Source organism: Anguilla anguilla, chromosome 18, assembly GCF_013347855.1.
Source record: "Anguilla anguilla isolate fAngAng1 chromosome 18, fAngAng1.pri, whole genome shotgun sequence".
In the NCBI taxonomy this organism is placed as follows: domain Eukaryota; kingdom Metazoa; phylum Chordata; class Actinopteri; order Anguilliformes; family Anguillidae; genus Anguilla; species Anguilla anguilla.
Window position 1 is genome coordinate 9,362,160 of NC_049218.1, and position 15,293 is coordinate 9,377,452.

General features: G+C 40.8%; 1 protein-coding gene across 2 annotated transcripts in view; it reads left to right on the forward strand.

Annotated features, from left to right (window-relative positions):
* The window catches only part of LOC118218049 (polyunsaturated fatty acid 5-lipoxygenase-like), a 32,403-nt gene extending 17,315 nt beyond the window's left edge, over window positions 1-15,088 (forward strand). The window contains exons 1-14 of one of the 2 annotated variants that reach the window (XM_035400420.1): window positions 3,695-3,844; window positions 4,750-4,948; window positions 5,543-5,624; window positions 6,816-6,938; window positions 7,486-7,592; window positions 7,966-8,138; window positions 8,491-8,637; window positions 9,224-9,427; window positions 9,561-9,647; window positions 10,167-10,336; window positions 11,061-11,182; window positions 12,097-12,197; window positions 12,676-12,846; window positions 14,324-15,088. In XM_035400420.1, coding sequence (XP_035256311.1) covers window positions 3,695-3,844; window positions 4,750-4,948; window positions 5,543-5,624; window positions 6,816-6,938; window positions 7,486-7,592; window positions 7,966-8,138; window positions 8,491-8,637; window positions 9,224-9,427; window positions 9,561-9,647; window positions 10,167-10,336; window positions 11,061-11,182; window positions 12,097-12,197; window positions 12,676-12,846; window positions 14,324-14,503 — 2,016 coding nt within the window. In that variant the 3' untranslated portion in view covers window positions 14,504-15,088. Of the gene's footprint in view, window positions 1-3,694; window positions 3,845-4,749; window positions 4,949-5,542; window positions 5,625-6,815; window positions 6,939-7,485; window positions 7,593-7,965; window positions 8,139-8,490; window positions 8,638-9,223; window positions 9,428-9,560; window positions 9,648-10,166; window positions 10,337-11,060; window positions 11,183-12,096; window positions 12,198-12,675; window positions 12,847-14,323 lie in introns of those variants that run through there. The other variant, XM_035400421.1, reaches the window with a different exon arrangement.
* The last annotated feature ends 205 nt before the right edge of the window (window positions 15,089-15,293 follow it).

Here is a 15,293-nt window from a genome sequence, read left to right on the forward strand (position 1 = left end):
AAACTGACAACGATGAGAAATTAAGGTGCCTTCTGCACTCTGTGTGTATGGACAGAATTGGATGTTTCGCAAAAATATATTTATTGTTTGTACAAAATGACATTGTGCAAAAAGAAAAATGCCAGTGGACAGTGCTGAAGAGCTAGAGCAAAGCCGCCAACAGTATGTACAGAGTGTGTATGGCATCTTTTTGATGACTGGGGGTGTCTACTGAATGTCACTCGGGAGAGTCATAACATGAGCATTACATGTTACATTTGGCATCAAGGATTTGGGGGTTTCATTGCAGGCCTATGGTATCAACATGTAACTTTGTCCTTGACAAATGCAGTTGAAATCAACTTCAACTTCTAACCACAAAGTACATAGTGTCAGCAAGAAAATTGTTTCAATAGGATGCACCTTCCAACCCCTCACCCCCCCTACGTGCGAAGGGAGAGAGATTCTGGCATGGGGTCAACAGTTAAATGATTTATTGAGTCAGTTACATAGGCCCGGCGATGATGCATTCATACAGTAAATATAAATGGTGTGAAGGCTGTCCTATTACAGTGCAAAGTGGAAGAGGTGTGCTTTTAAGCCTGAGAGCAGTTCGACCAAAAACCTGAAAATACTTAGGCTGATATAAAGTGGAGTGCTTAAACTTCAGGTTCTGAGGGTTCGAGGGTAACCTATGTACGCAAGGTTAGAGTGCAAGAAAAGGAATAGATCTCTGTAGTGATAAAACTGTCTGAAAACAAAAGAAGCCTTTCGTGAACTTTTGTTGCTGGTGTAATTTCAGACGATTTTTCTGTGTTTACTGCGAGACAGAAGCGATGCATTGCTACACTGTGACAGTGGCCACCGGTAACAACTTGTTTTCTGGCACGGATGCTCGCATTTACCTCACCTTGGTAGGAACAGAGAGATGCAGCGAGAAAACTTTATTGAACAAGTTTTTCCGTAATGATTTTGAAAGAGGGGCGGTAAGTACACATTCATCTGTCACATTTAATCAGAGGTGGAAAATCCAGGTTCAAAAAGTAGAAGTCCTCTCTGATATTTCACAAGGATTTGCTAATTAGCACAGTTCTTCAGCCAGGAGGTGAACTAATGAGTGAAACCAGCTGGCTGAGTTCCTGAGTGGACGAAATGCATGGAAGGACTTTTACTTTCTGACCCCTGGACTTTTCACATATTACATTTTAAAGCATCACTTTAGTTTGTATAGCCCTAAAATGTTTCACAAATTCCAAGAAAATGAACCTAACCTACCTAACTATGGAAGCGCATTGCTACCACTGCAAAAAAAAAATTTTAATTAGGTTTTTTTTTTTTCAATTTCTAGGGACACCAGTTTGTATAGGGCAGGGGTTCCCAAAATCGGTCCTGGAGAGCCCCTTGTGTAATCCCAGAATTTTAATAAGTTGAACATACTGCTAGAGCAACGAAGTGGTTTTTGACGGCCAAAAAGTGGAAAATCCTTGACTGGCTGAGTCAATCACCGGATCTGAATCCAATTGAACATGCATTTTACAAAAAGTCCCCGAAACAAGCAGGAACTGAAGATGGCTGCAGTACAGACCTGGCAGAGCATCACCAGGGAAGATACCTAGCATCTGGTGATGTCTATGCGTCACAGACTTCAAGCAGTCATTGCATTCAAAGGATATGCGACCAAATATTTAAAAAGTTTACTTTATTCTACATTATGTTAAACTGTCCAATATTTTTTTGATGCCTGAAAATGGGGGGGACCATGTACAAAAGGTGCTGTCATTTCTCAACGGTTCATCCAATGTGGATGAAAATACCCTCAAATTAAAGCTGACAGTCTGCACTTCAACCTCATTGTCATTGTATCCTTTCAAACTCAGGAGTGCTATGAGTGTGCTAGAGTACGGAACCAAAATAACAAAAAATGTGTCACTGTCCAATTAATTATGGTGCTCACTGTGGCTATACATACCAGAAAAAATGTAATTCCCATTTGTGTTATATTGCAAACAATTGCATAAAAATATGTATAACTTCTCATTAAAGACTAAGGTGAATTAATAGGCTCCTGATTGGTGAAGGTGTGGACACCTGGTCACACCTAAAACTAACTATTTGGAAGATAAACAAGAATTCAAAGACAAAGCAAATGATATTGAGCCAAACCTGAATTGTGTTAAGTTAAAGAAAGAAATGTCATTGTTTTCAAAGTAGCACAATGCAGAACAATAACAACATATAAGTTTTATTCTTTATCGCATGCAAAGCAATTTCAGACATAATTTAGAGGGATTATTTAAAAGTGGGTAAACAATCCCTCTAAACAGGAAAACACCTAATTAAGAAAAATGAACAGCTTGTTATAATTCTGGGATTGCGATTGTGGTTGGAACGAAAACCAGAATACACAGGTGGGTCCAGGACCAAGTTTGGGAAGCCCTGATCGAGGGCAGTTTTCTCACCTGCGATTCAGTCATTACTCAGCAAGAGGTCGATAGAGCCTTCAGGTTAATCAGTTATCATGTTGTCTCTTTCCATCCGTCTACATAAATTGCCTCTAATTAAACATAAAAGAACTGACAGCAATGTTCTCAGTGTCACATGCTGTATTTTCAGTTCATAGAACTGCGGACATGCAGCAAATATCTTTTACAGTATTGAGCAGTGCTGTTTTTTTTTTTTGGGGGGGGGGGGGTTTAGCAATGGAGGAGTAGATTGTACACATTAAAAAATGCAATTATATTAACAGAAAAAAAGAATAAATTGCAATAATCATAACAAGGTAATCGTTTTTAGTGGTGTTAGTTTGATAATATTTAAGGATTAAAAGAGGCATTTTTATTTAATTTGAGTTCATTAGTTTTAACCCCTTCTGTATCGCCCTCTTTTTTAAACACAAGCCTGAAAATGACACACCCTAAGTAAAATGGTTACTATTCTTGAACCCTTTTGACAAAATGTACAATCCAGGTCTCTTCTGAAAGGTAGCCCTTGGAGTTTGTTTTCCAGGAGTTGGTATTACTTTAAATGTTTCTGAAAGAAATTAACGGAAGCTCAAGCAGTGGAATTTTTTTCTCAGGCCAGTGTGACTTAAGGGGTTAAGCTATAATCAAATCTGCCTTCTTACTGTCACTCCCGGTCACTCATTTCACAGTCTTAATGTTACCTCTAGCTATCCAGCTAGCTATTTTAGGAAATTGGAAAGCCAACTGCAAGCAAGGCCTAATCGCCCAATCAGGGCCCGACCTCACTAATGCTCATCGAGCAGAATGGAAGCAAATCCCTGCCGCAATGCTCCAACATCCTTACCAGAAGAGTGGAGGTTGTTATCGCTGCAAAGGGTGGACCAACTCCATATTAATGCCCATACTTTTGGATGAGATGTTGGATGAGCAAGTGTTCACATACTTTTGGCCATGCAGTGTATATATAGAGGGAGCATGTGCTTGCGTGACTCATCGCCCAGTTACGTGCACGATGATTTAGCTAGAAATATGTGATTTATAGCCTGTCCATATAAAACTGAAGGAAGAAGAGGTGTGCTTTAGTTTTGAGGAATCAAGGGTAGTGTATATATGCAAGGTAGTGCAAGGAAACGAATAGATCTCTGTAGGGATAAAACTGAGAACAAAAGACGCCTCTGGTGAACTTTTGTAACTGGTGTAATTTCAGACGATTTGCCTCGTTTTCTGTGGGCTATTACTGCGAGACAGATGCGATGCATTGCTACACTGTGACAGTTGCCACCGGTAACGACTTGTTTTCTGGCACGGATGCTTGCATTTACCTCACCTTGGTAGGAACAGAGAGATGCAGCGAGAAAACTTTATTGAACAAATTTTTCCGTAATGATTTTGAAAGAGGGGCGGTAAGTACACATTCAGCTGTCACATTTAATCAGAGGTGGAAAATCCAGGTTCAAAAAGTAGAAGTCCTCCCTGATATTTCACCAGGATCTGCTAATTAGCACAACTCTTCAGCCAGGAGGTGAACCAGCTGGCTGAGTTCCTGAGTGGATGGAGCGCATGGGAGATCTTTTACTTTCTGACCCCTGGACTTTTCACATCTGCATTAACTTTTTAAAGCATCACTGTAGCTAGCCTCACTTTAAAATGTTTCACAAATTAATTTTCATTTTCACAAAAGAAAATGAACCTAACTTTACTTAACTATGGAAGCACATTGCTTCCTTTTTTTTTTTTAATTGTTTTTTTAAATAAGATTTAATTTTACTTATAGGGACACCAGTTTATCTACGACAGTTTTCTGAACAGCAGTTTGGTCATGAGCCTGTTACAAAGGTTGTTCTTTATAGCCTATATATATGATTTATAGCCGGTCCTATTAAAGCGCAACATGAAAGAGGCAGGGTTCAAGCAAGTTCATTCAACTCGAGTACAGATGGAGGAAAAGAAAACTGAAACTGCTTCATAACCTGATCACAACACTCCCCCTGTAACTGGCACGATGGGATCTCATGCCAACAGAAGAGCCAAAATCTGGAGGCACATAAGGAGGGTGCAAATGAAGCGCCATCAAAGCATGGAGGTGGCTGTGGGAAAGAATTTCTGGCCCACACTGGCGCACCCATACTTGGGGAGAAAATGGAAAAAAGCGTTAATTTTAAGTCTGCTAATTCTGCCAATGGAGATGACAAAAGAAGGCTAAACAAAATGCCAAGTAGAGTCAAGAGCCCTAAGGTTGTGAACGTCGCCGTTTTCTCCCTTGTTTGCTACCACTGCCCTGACCGCAATCATTTTTGTCTGACTTCAGGTGGACGGGTTTGACATTGAAGTGGCTGAGGACCTCGGCGAAATCGAGCTGGTGAAGATTGAGAACAGGAAGTACATTGTGAAAAATGACTGGTACTGCAGGTACATCAAAGTGAAGACCCCAAGCGGAGAGACTTTGGAGTTCCCCTGTTACAGATGGGTGGTCAATGACCAGGAAGTGGTCCTCAGAGATGGCCGGGGTAGGTGTATGCAATTTCAGAGACTCAAACCCGGTCCCAATTCCCCTCCTAATCAGTCCCCCTCTGTGTCGAGTTCTGCTTAATTATAAGTCACTGATGTAAGGACCACTCACAAGCGAGGGCAAGCATTGAGGTGATAAGGAGCATAAAAAGCAACAGGTGTGTGGGACGCACTTTTGGTATGTTCTGCCGAATTGGAATTTACAGAGAATTATTGTCAATAAAAAATCATCGCTACTTAAAAGAATATCACTTAACAGTTTTGCACAGAGAGCTACTTTGAAGCGGTACATTTGCATTACACATAATGATTACCGTAATTTGAATAATGATCATGAAATTTGCACCCTGATGAACGCACAGAATGTGTGTTAGCGTGTAGGCAGAGTGATTCGAATTGGGACTGGGCCTTGGTGTATTACTGTTACATCACTATGAAGGAGAACCGTTTGGTTTCATGAAACCTAAGACTGGGTGGTGCAGCAATCACCAGTTGTCAAATCACCAATGTGTTTGAGCTATTTATAAGGTTTGGCTCTGCGAAGCAAAACACGATTGATTCAAATCAGTAAGTTACTCATTGTGTTTATGTAGCACGTTTGCCGCAAGACGACAAAACCAGCCTTTTGAAAGAACACAGACGCAAAGAGCTGGAAACCAGGAAGACGACGTACAGGTAGGATCACAGCATGATGTGCTCATATTTGTTTCAACTTCTCTGCCACTAACATGATAAATAACAAATCTGCACTGAGGAACAGACCGAGAAAACTTTGTTCACAATAACCCTGTTACAATATTGTTTTCCTATATTGCATATAATGGAAAATGTCTTTGAGTAGCAAATAGATCCAGAAGCATATCACAGAGCCCTATGAATGCATAAATGTCACTGTCCTATGAACAGATAGGTATAACTATTAATGCAACAAAAACCTAAATGGCAAAACCTACATATAGCACTCTCCCATGCCGGTGTGATACCCCTGGGAGGAAGACGCGGCAGTTCCGGGAAACACCATCACTTGTGGCATGACGAGAGAGAGAGAGAGAGAGAGAGAGCACACCCACACAAACACGAAAACAAATAAACAAACACCTTCACGCTTCCCCCTCATGGGTTCTGGGCAAAAACAATAAACTAAAACAACAAACTAAAACAAAAAAGACAAAAAAAAAGGCAAAAGTGAGTGGCAGCTTTTCAGCTCGCTGCTCGTAGCTATCCCGCTTTTCAGCTGACCAGCTCCTCCAGCGTTTCAGCGGCAGGTTTACTTTCTTTTTGTGCTGCGGCAAAATGAAACTCGAAAACTTGCTCTCTCTGTGTGTGCTGCCGTTCTCGTCTCCGTACCGTGGAGAAGAACGTACCTTTAAGCACCTGGGCTGATTAGCTAACGTAACACAGGTGCGTAGGGTTTTCTCCACTGTGACTGAGACAAATCCATTCCACTGGACCTAATGCAACAAGCACCTTGCATTGACCAGCAACGTAATTGTCACAAAAAACAAGTCAGACAGTTGTACCCAGATGTCTTCATTAATTTCAGATCAGTCCTCAGTTCAGTGACATCGAGAAGCATTCCAATTTCTCTGTAGCTTCCTTTTCCCTCCTGCCCCCTAGTGGTGTGGGCGCCAGTGCCTACTGAATGGGAATTACACAGCTCTTCCCCTCTAATCAGACTGATTTTGACCCCAGACACCAAGTGAGTGGAGTCACTGGGCTAGTCGGTGACAGACCTCAATCAATGAAAAGAAAACAAACAGCACTACTGGACTCAAAGGCCAGACTTGAGTATCCCTGTTCTGCTAAATGCTGACATTGAATCTAACTAGGGTTAATGGTGAATGTTCTCCCTTACTCGTTTTGAAGATGGAGAGAGTGGCAACCAGGTTTTCCCATGAGCATAGATGCCAATGCCTACAAGGAGCTTCCATTGGACATCCAGTTTGACAGTAAGAAAGGAATGGACTTCACCATCAACTATGTTAAGGCGTGAGTATGATGCAAATACGCTTACACTGTGGCATGTTCAACACTGGCCTTGGCACCTGTGCTGTCCTCTTTTTTGTGCCACCCAGTTATATTCTCAGTTAAATCACTTTATATGCTTAAATATCATGTACTAATAGTCTCAATGGTATTCTGTCAGTAATAATAATAATAGTAAACTTTATTTATATAGTACCTTTCGTACAACAAGTGGCAGCCCAAAGTGCTTGACAGAGGGGGAAAAAAGAAAAAAGGGTACAATAAAGCAGGAAAGAATTGTATAAAATAATAGAAAATAAATGAGACACAATAAAACTACATTGTTTTATTACAAATGGAAGGGGAACCTCTTCTTATTATTACTTATTGTTACTTATTGTTACTTGAACCACAAGGTGGGCAAAGCTGGCCTAGCTGGACAATCTCAGATCTAGAGTGCCAGCACAAAGAAGACCCGTTTGATTGCACAGAAAATAAAGGGCTGAATCCATTGTCCGTTAATAGAGGATACTTCACCTGGTAAAATGCTTCCTTTTTGTTTTCTGAGCAGGATTCAGAACCTCGGATTGAACAAATTCATGGAAAAGTTCCAGAGCTCCTGGGATGACTTTGATGATTTTAAGAAGATATTTGTGAAGATGTCCAACACAGCCTCAGGTTGGAGCCTCTCCTTTCTGAGCCCAGCTTATTTTATTTATTGAAACCAAGTTGCACCAAACTGTATTTTCCCCAGATGTTATCTTCATTATATTTTTGTGTTTTGTTTCCAGTGCAAGAAAGTTCCCAATCATATATTTTTTTTGTTTGGTTGTTGACATTAAGATGGCCGAATGGTCCAGGTGGTGCACCCATTGGAATTACTTCAAATACCTGCTCATTCTAAGAGTGGTTGATTAAATACATGTAATAAGTGTGTATTGGTCAGATGGTCATATCAGATATGTACTGTAAGATGCAGAGATCATCTCATAGTGGTGTTTGAGCAAAGCAAGAGGGCGACTTCTTGCTCAGAGGCACGTCTGCTCTGCAGAGTACTTGATGCAGCACTGGAAGGAGGACTTCGTGTTCGCATACCAGTTTCTCAACGGCTGCAACCCTGTGATGATCCGAAAGTGCACCAAGCTGCCAGCCAAATTCCCCGTCACCCATGAGATGGTGGAGTTCTGCTTGGAGCGACACCTCACTCTGGAAGAGGAGATCAAGGTGAGTCCTCAAAGTCACCTGCAATAGATATTGATTGGGGTATTTCAGAATCTAGAAATTGTAGAGAGAGATTTATATTACCCCCATTTTGTGATTTGTGTTACTTTCCTCAGAACTACAGTTGCTTGAACACAGTTTCAAACTGGTTGCAATACAGCCAGTGTTTTTTAGAAAGTGAGACTGTAAATTTTAACCAATGATTCTGCACCTCAGGGAAAGTGACTGGTTTAAAACAATGTCTGACTAAAACTGCTTTCAAGCTAAACAGCATTTGATTAGTTAGTGTTTAACAATTTACTCAACTTTGTCATGGTAAATCTTCCAATGACCTTTCTGTTTGTGTTCTGTGCAGGCAGGAAACATTTACATTGTTGACTATGAGATCATGGAAAATATCACACCCAACAGGACAGACCCATCCACATCTCAGTATTTGGCTGCCCCAATCTGCCTGCTGTACAAGAACACCAAGAACAAAATCCAGCCAATTGCTATTCAGGTAATTTAATTACTGCTCTTTGTGAAAAATGCTGACAAGGCTCATATGCTGTCATCAAGAAAAATCAATTTATTACCATCAGTATGCACCCTCCACTGTGGTTATTCAACTGCATCAGAATCTTCATCCATCTCAGCCAAACTGAATTTCTAGCCAAAGTGACCTTGAACCAGCTCATTGAGAGCAACAAGGCCATTGAGTGCTCATGGCCACTTTGACACACTCAGAAGCCCGGGGTTCGAACCAAAACCTACCAAGCTCAAGAAGACTGCTTTAATTTCGCCCCCAGTTTAATTTCTGTATTAGAAGAAGTTTGAATCCAATATTGAAGGCTGAATGAACCATTGTTTTTGGAGGTACTGTGTGTGCAGTGGCACTTGATGTACAGTAGAGTGGCTTAGCAATTGGCAGACGACCTGAAAAATCCCATAGTCAGAGCATCAGACTAACAATGCTAACTTTTTTTTCGGGTATAGAAGACTGTCAAGGCCAAAAAAAGATTAAATGTCATGCCACCTTTTTGGTTTTAGGTTTTTAAAAATTGTTAAGCCTTTAATGGCTGTAAGAAACTGCTTTGCTCTAACAGCTGGGACAAAATCCTGGGGAGAATAGTCCAATTTTCCTCCCAAATGATGAGGATTGTGACTGGACGCTGGCGAAGATGTGGGTGCGATCGTCCGACTTCAGTGTCCACCAGACCGTCACGCACCTCCTGCGCACTCACCTGATCTCTGAGGTCTTTGGGATAGCCTTGTTCCGCCAGCTTCCAGCTGTCCATCCTGTGTACAAGGTACATAAGCACAAGAGCACATTTGAAACTGTGAAACTTTAAAAAACATTGAAAGTCAATTGAAAATGCACCAGCTTTACATTGACCTTATTGTCACCTAGGGCCCTCGTAACGTCTCTTCACTTGTTCACAGCTGATCATACCCCATATCCGCTTCACCATTGCCATAAACACCAAAGGCAGGGACGAGCTTATTGGGAAAAACAGCCTCTTTGACAAGGTAGTTTCAGGAAACGTTCTCAGCATTTTGCTCTGTCTGTATGTTGTCACTAACCTTTATTGTGCCACGTAATCTCGGCTGAAACTTGACCTTTGGTACGATATCATTCTAGAGGCAAGCAACCCGCATTAGGTGAAACAAGGGCTCCAGCTATTTATTTCAGGGCATCGTTAAGCATGTTAAAGTACTTCATGAGTGACAGTTTACACAGGTAGACAGTAAACAAATGCATATGTAATAATGGAGGAAATCAGGAAGGGGGCAAATACTTGAATGAAATCCTCAGCAGTCCATTCTCTATGTTTTCTTAGAGGTTTTCACCAAAAAACTTCGAGTTTTTCATCGTGTTCCGAAGTAGCTAGAACGCAACCACTGTACCACTGCAGTGCTGGGTTGTGCATGGTTTTTATTTACTCAAACAACAATTAAAAGTGTATTACACAGTGAATGTTGGTTTTAGGGGTGGCAAGCTTGTGTTGCAATGTGACCAGTGATGTCACAATGTGCTTGGATTTGTAGGCCAATGTAGTTGGTGGTGGAGGCCATGTTGAGCTGGTGCAGAAGGCCATGAAGACATTCACATACCAATCGCTGGTATTCCCAGAAGCCATAAAAGCCAGTGGAATGGAGGACCTTCCTGATTACTTCTACAGAGACGATGGAAATAAGGTCTGGGAGGCCATCAAAAGGTAAGGTGACTGCCAGTGATGACCATGCTCATTAGCATCATGCAGGTATCATTGCTTTGTTCTGATGTTGCCATAAAACAAACAGCATAATGGTGTTATGAATTCAACAAAGTGCTCTGGGAATGCAACATCATCAGGGAAGCAGTTCCTATTCTGCTCCTTTCTATTGTGCTGGTAATCATCATAACTTTTTTGTTTTTAAAGGGGAGCTTTTCTCTTCACTGAAAATGGGTAGAACCTAAAAAATCTTTCAGCACATTTGGACATGCAATTAAATTAACTGGAGAGCCAGCTGTTTCATGATGAATTCATAAAGAAAGCGATTCCGCTGCTGGCCATTAAAATGCTGCATCTAATGATAACTGTTAGGCCACTGTTTTATGATAAATTGATAGTAATCCATAGATAAAACAATTTTTGCAAAACGTTGCATGGTAAAAAAATTGTTTGGCATAAACTGCAGGTGCGTAGAGCCTTAAATGAATCCAAAAGTATAAAAACTAACCACACACTGCAAATGTATCAGTCTTCTCTCTCTGAATCAACCTCAATTTATTTGAGCTGAAATACTAACAAAAATTGAAAAAATGTGTTTACTAAAGGATGTATTAAAAGATCAGAGTTGGTTTTTATGGAATTCCATCTTCAAAAAATCCAGACAAACTATGGCTTTGATAGCCAGTGTGAATTCTTACTAAACCATGCGTTTGTGGTACCTTCACAGCTTTGTAGAAGACATCGTGCACATCTACTACAAGAGTGACAATGTGGTTCAGGAGGATGAGGAAATCCAGGCCTTTGTCAAGGACGTGTGCATGTTTGGGATGCAGAACGGGGATAACTCTGGTGGGAAAACTAATGTCTGTTAAAAATGACATCACATCAGGCATATATTGTGCCAAATTAAAAAGAGTTATTGAGAAAAGAGAAAGAAAACGGGTCAATGCAATTAATATAGCACAGGTGCAATGGGTTTATTTCCTGTTCCTGTGAATTTTGTGCTGTTCAACTGAGAGGAAATAACTACATACATTTCACATGAATATAAGAAAATCAAACTGAAAATATTGATTACTGTAATATGTGCTTGGTAAATCTTTTTTTCAAATATATTTTTTTTATTAATGTTTTTTTAAATTAGTTAGTTATGCATGCTAGATGAATGCAGTAGAACCTTATCATTTGGCCAGCAGGGGGGGCCCAATAAAATTATAAATTGGCTCAAACAATAATAATGTAGTAATGTAACTCTACATTATCTTTTGGGCATGTTCTACTGTCCAGAATTTTCCAGCTCCACTGATTCTCTGAGGGTGCCAGATAGTAAATGTAATGTAAATGGGGAAACTATTTAAAAATAAGGTAAACTTTGATATTTCATAGAAGGTTTCTAAATGAACCAGTCAGTGTTTAAATCATTATTAGCCTGGAGGAGAGGAAAACATCTTTCCATTGTGCAGGGAAGGAACGTCTAGACTAAAAGGTGTGGTGAGCTTAATTACAGCAAAGTGGTTACACCGAAGTCAAAACATCCTGTGTGTTGTGCAATAAATGCCATGGCCTTTAGACTGTGCTGTAATTTGAGCACATATGAGCACAACATTCAAAACTCTGATGAAGGGATGGAGCCTTAGATTATCTATAGTACTTTCCTCAAAGACTGATGCAGTTTTGTCCACAAATACGTCCTCTCGTGCTCTGTGAAATGTTGTGCCTGCATAATGATGTAATTTCTTATTTCCACATCCATCCATTCGCAGGGTTTCCCAAATCTCTGAAGAATCGTGAGCAGCTGATTGAGTATTTGACCATCATCATTTTCACCGCCTCTGCACAGCATGCAGCTGTCAACTTTGGCCAAGTAGGTGCCCGTTGCCTTGCGATACATCCACTCAGGCTGAGCATGGCAATATGACAGACTCTTATCCAAACCTGGGTCAATAAATTATGTTAAATACCTTAATCCCTGCTTAACCCTAACACTGTTTTCCTTTTTTTATTTATTTATATTTATTTAAGAAACACTAGACCTAAATTTTTACAATAGTACATCTCTGTAAAAATTAGTTTTAAGAAGGGACTTGAAAGAGACTCAGACTGAACAAGCCTGATCTCTTCAGACAGGGCATTCCAGAGTCCAGGGGCTCTGACAGCAAATGTCCCATCTCCTTTTGCTTTTTAATCTAGACTTTGGAAATGGTCAACAGTTTTTTATTTGAGGTGCGTAAAAAATTATCCATCAAAAAATAAAATTTAAACCTGGCGGACATGTTGGTCAGGGACAGATGGTTTGTGGGAGGGGCCTCCTCAGCTTTCTCCGTGTTCTGTGTACCACGCAGTTTCATTGGAACTCCTGGATCCCCAATTGCCCTTCCACCATGCGGAAGCCCCCACCCACGAAGAAGGGCGTGGCGACGACCGCATACATCATCGAGAGCCTGCCCGATCGCGGCCGGACCTGCTGGCACCTGGGGGCTTCTTGGGCCCTAAGTCGGTTCCAGGATAATGAGGTACAGCCCCTGCATTACAGCTTCTCTACTCCTGTTACAGCTGCAGCATCATTAATAGCACCCTGTGTTTACCATACAAAAATGCTGCTCTGCATTTGGATGAAATGTGCTATTTAAGAAAGCCAAGTTTACAGTGGTAATTTGCTGTTTGTACCCATCCCTTAAATATTCTTATTAATTCAAAGCAATGTTCAGACTGTAAAGTAAATAAGAACTGCTTACAAGTAGGAATTACAGAAACTGAATGAAGTGGTCTGTAGTTTTATCTTTGAATCATTTAATTGAACAGTTTTTTTCTCCCACTGTGGGATGTCAAATCCCATTCTTTTTTTTCAACGGTGGTTACCAAACTTTATTTGTTCCAAACATGTACCCCAAGTTCAACTTTGTACAACTTGCTACATACCTTATCAGCACAACTGACAGCACTCACACTCACCTCAATTTTTTCTGTGCTGGACAAACATTTAGTTATGTCAGTGTCATGCTGGCTAGCTAACATTCCCAACAAAATATTTCATCTGTTTTAGAATGTGTAGCCACCAAGACAATAGGCTAATGCTTTATAAATTAGGTAAATGAGCTGGTTGGCAATTTAATTTTGTACTTTTTACATTTTTTGCACAAAAGCATGTGTCGCTTCTGTCATTTAGCATGCTTGCTAACCAGGGTGGCCTTATTTCCTATTTATCCAATGCTAACAATTGCTACCAATATTATATATATATATATATATATATATATATTTTTTTTTTTTTTTTTATTGAGGAGGATTTTTTTGGGATGACTGTACCAGGCCTCAGCCAGGGATGTTTTGTTGACACTATTTTTTACAGTCTCTGCACTGAACCAACTGCAAATGAGGGATACAACTTCCGTGCATGTATGGCAGTTCCATGAAACGTTTTTTTCACTCTGAGAATTAGTGGTAATATTTCCTTTGTACACTAGAGGGCGGGTTGGGGTCATTTTTGGCAAGCAACAGAATACGGTCAGCAGCCATACCTCCATGCACTCTGCTCCTGCCAAATGGCTGAAGCTAAGTAGGTGTGGGCTTGGTTAGTACTTGGATGGGAGACCACCAGGGAATACTGAGTTGCTGCTGGAAGTGGTGTTGGTGGGCTAGCACGGGGCAATCTTCCCTCTGGTACAAATAAACCCCAATGCCCCAGTGCAGTGACGGGGACACTGTGCTGTAGGAGATGCCGTCTTTTGGATGAGACGTTAAACCGAGGTCCTGACTCTCTGTGGTCATTAAAGATCCCATGACACTTATCCCTAAGAGTAGGGGGTTCCCCGGTGTCCTGGCCAAATCCCAGATCTGGCTCTCGCAAAAACTTGCCGCTAAAAATCATCCCCAGATTTAATTGGCTAAATAAATGTTCTCTCCCTCTCCACCTTCGCTAATGTGTGGTGAGCATTCTGGCGCAACCTTTTCTGGTGACAGAGGGAATAACGCTAGCACTGTTTTCCACAGCTGTTTCTGGGCATGTACACAGACAAGCATTTCGTTGAGATGCCAGTGAAGGAGGCCATGGAGAAGTACCGGAAGAAGCTGGCGGAGGTGGTCCGTTTGATACAGGCCAGGAACAAGGGCAAGAATCTGCCCTACTGCCTCCTGAGCCCCGACCGCATCCCCAACAGCGTGGCTGTGTAGCAGGCTGCAATTCTACAATACTCTTTTCAAAGAATAAAACAAAAAAAATTGATGATTCTTTTCACCTTCAACTGGTTGAGATCAGCAAAAAAAAAAAATCAGTTAAGGGTAGCGCAAGCCAATCTATTGTCAGGGATGTAATTCACTATTTGGCTGTTCTCAGCCATAGGAGGCTTCAAAGCGCTCAGCCAGCATAGCTTAGAAATGATACAGAGCAGGAACTGGGGGGGGCGGGGGTATTGGAGGTGTGAGTGTGTCTACATAAAATATGCAGCTTCTCTTTTAGTTATAATCAGTTTTGTAATAGTTGGAAATGGGCATCTGAGTCCTACATCTAGGTCTGGCGTTCTACATTTCATCTCTGTTCTGTTGGAATATTCTGCTGTCTTTTGGTTTTTGAATTTTGGTCTTCGCACATCATTGGATTACTCTGGGACAAAAACTGTGGTTTGGTATCTGCTTTCATTCATTTCTTGTGTGACTGCCCATGTCTGTAACCTTTATTAATTGTTTTAATGTGGTTGAACCTCGTCTTTAGATTAGACATGAGTATTTGTTGTATCTTAATAAATTTCTTCATTTTCATCTGGTTGTGAGTTGTACATTTTGATAAAGGTTGATCCAACAATTTGCTCTGCCTATAAATGAATTTGGCAATTTAATTGATATCCTTGATAATAATGACCAAATTAAATCTCCTAAATATATTTTACATATTTGTTAGATAAGTGAGGTGTTTTAACTGTTGATGCACTTCGGTATCCAGAGCGCTGGGTGTCAAATCAGGGCG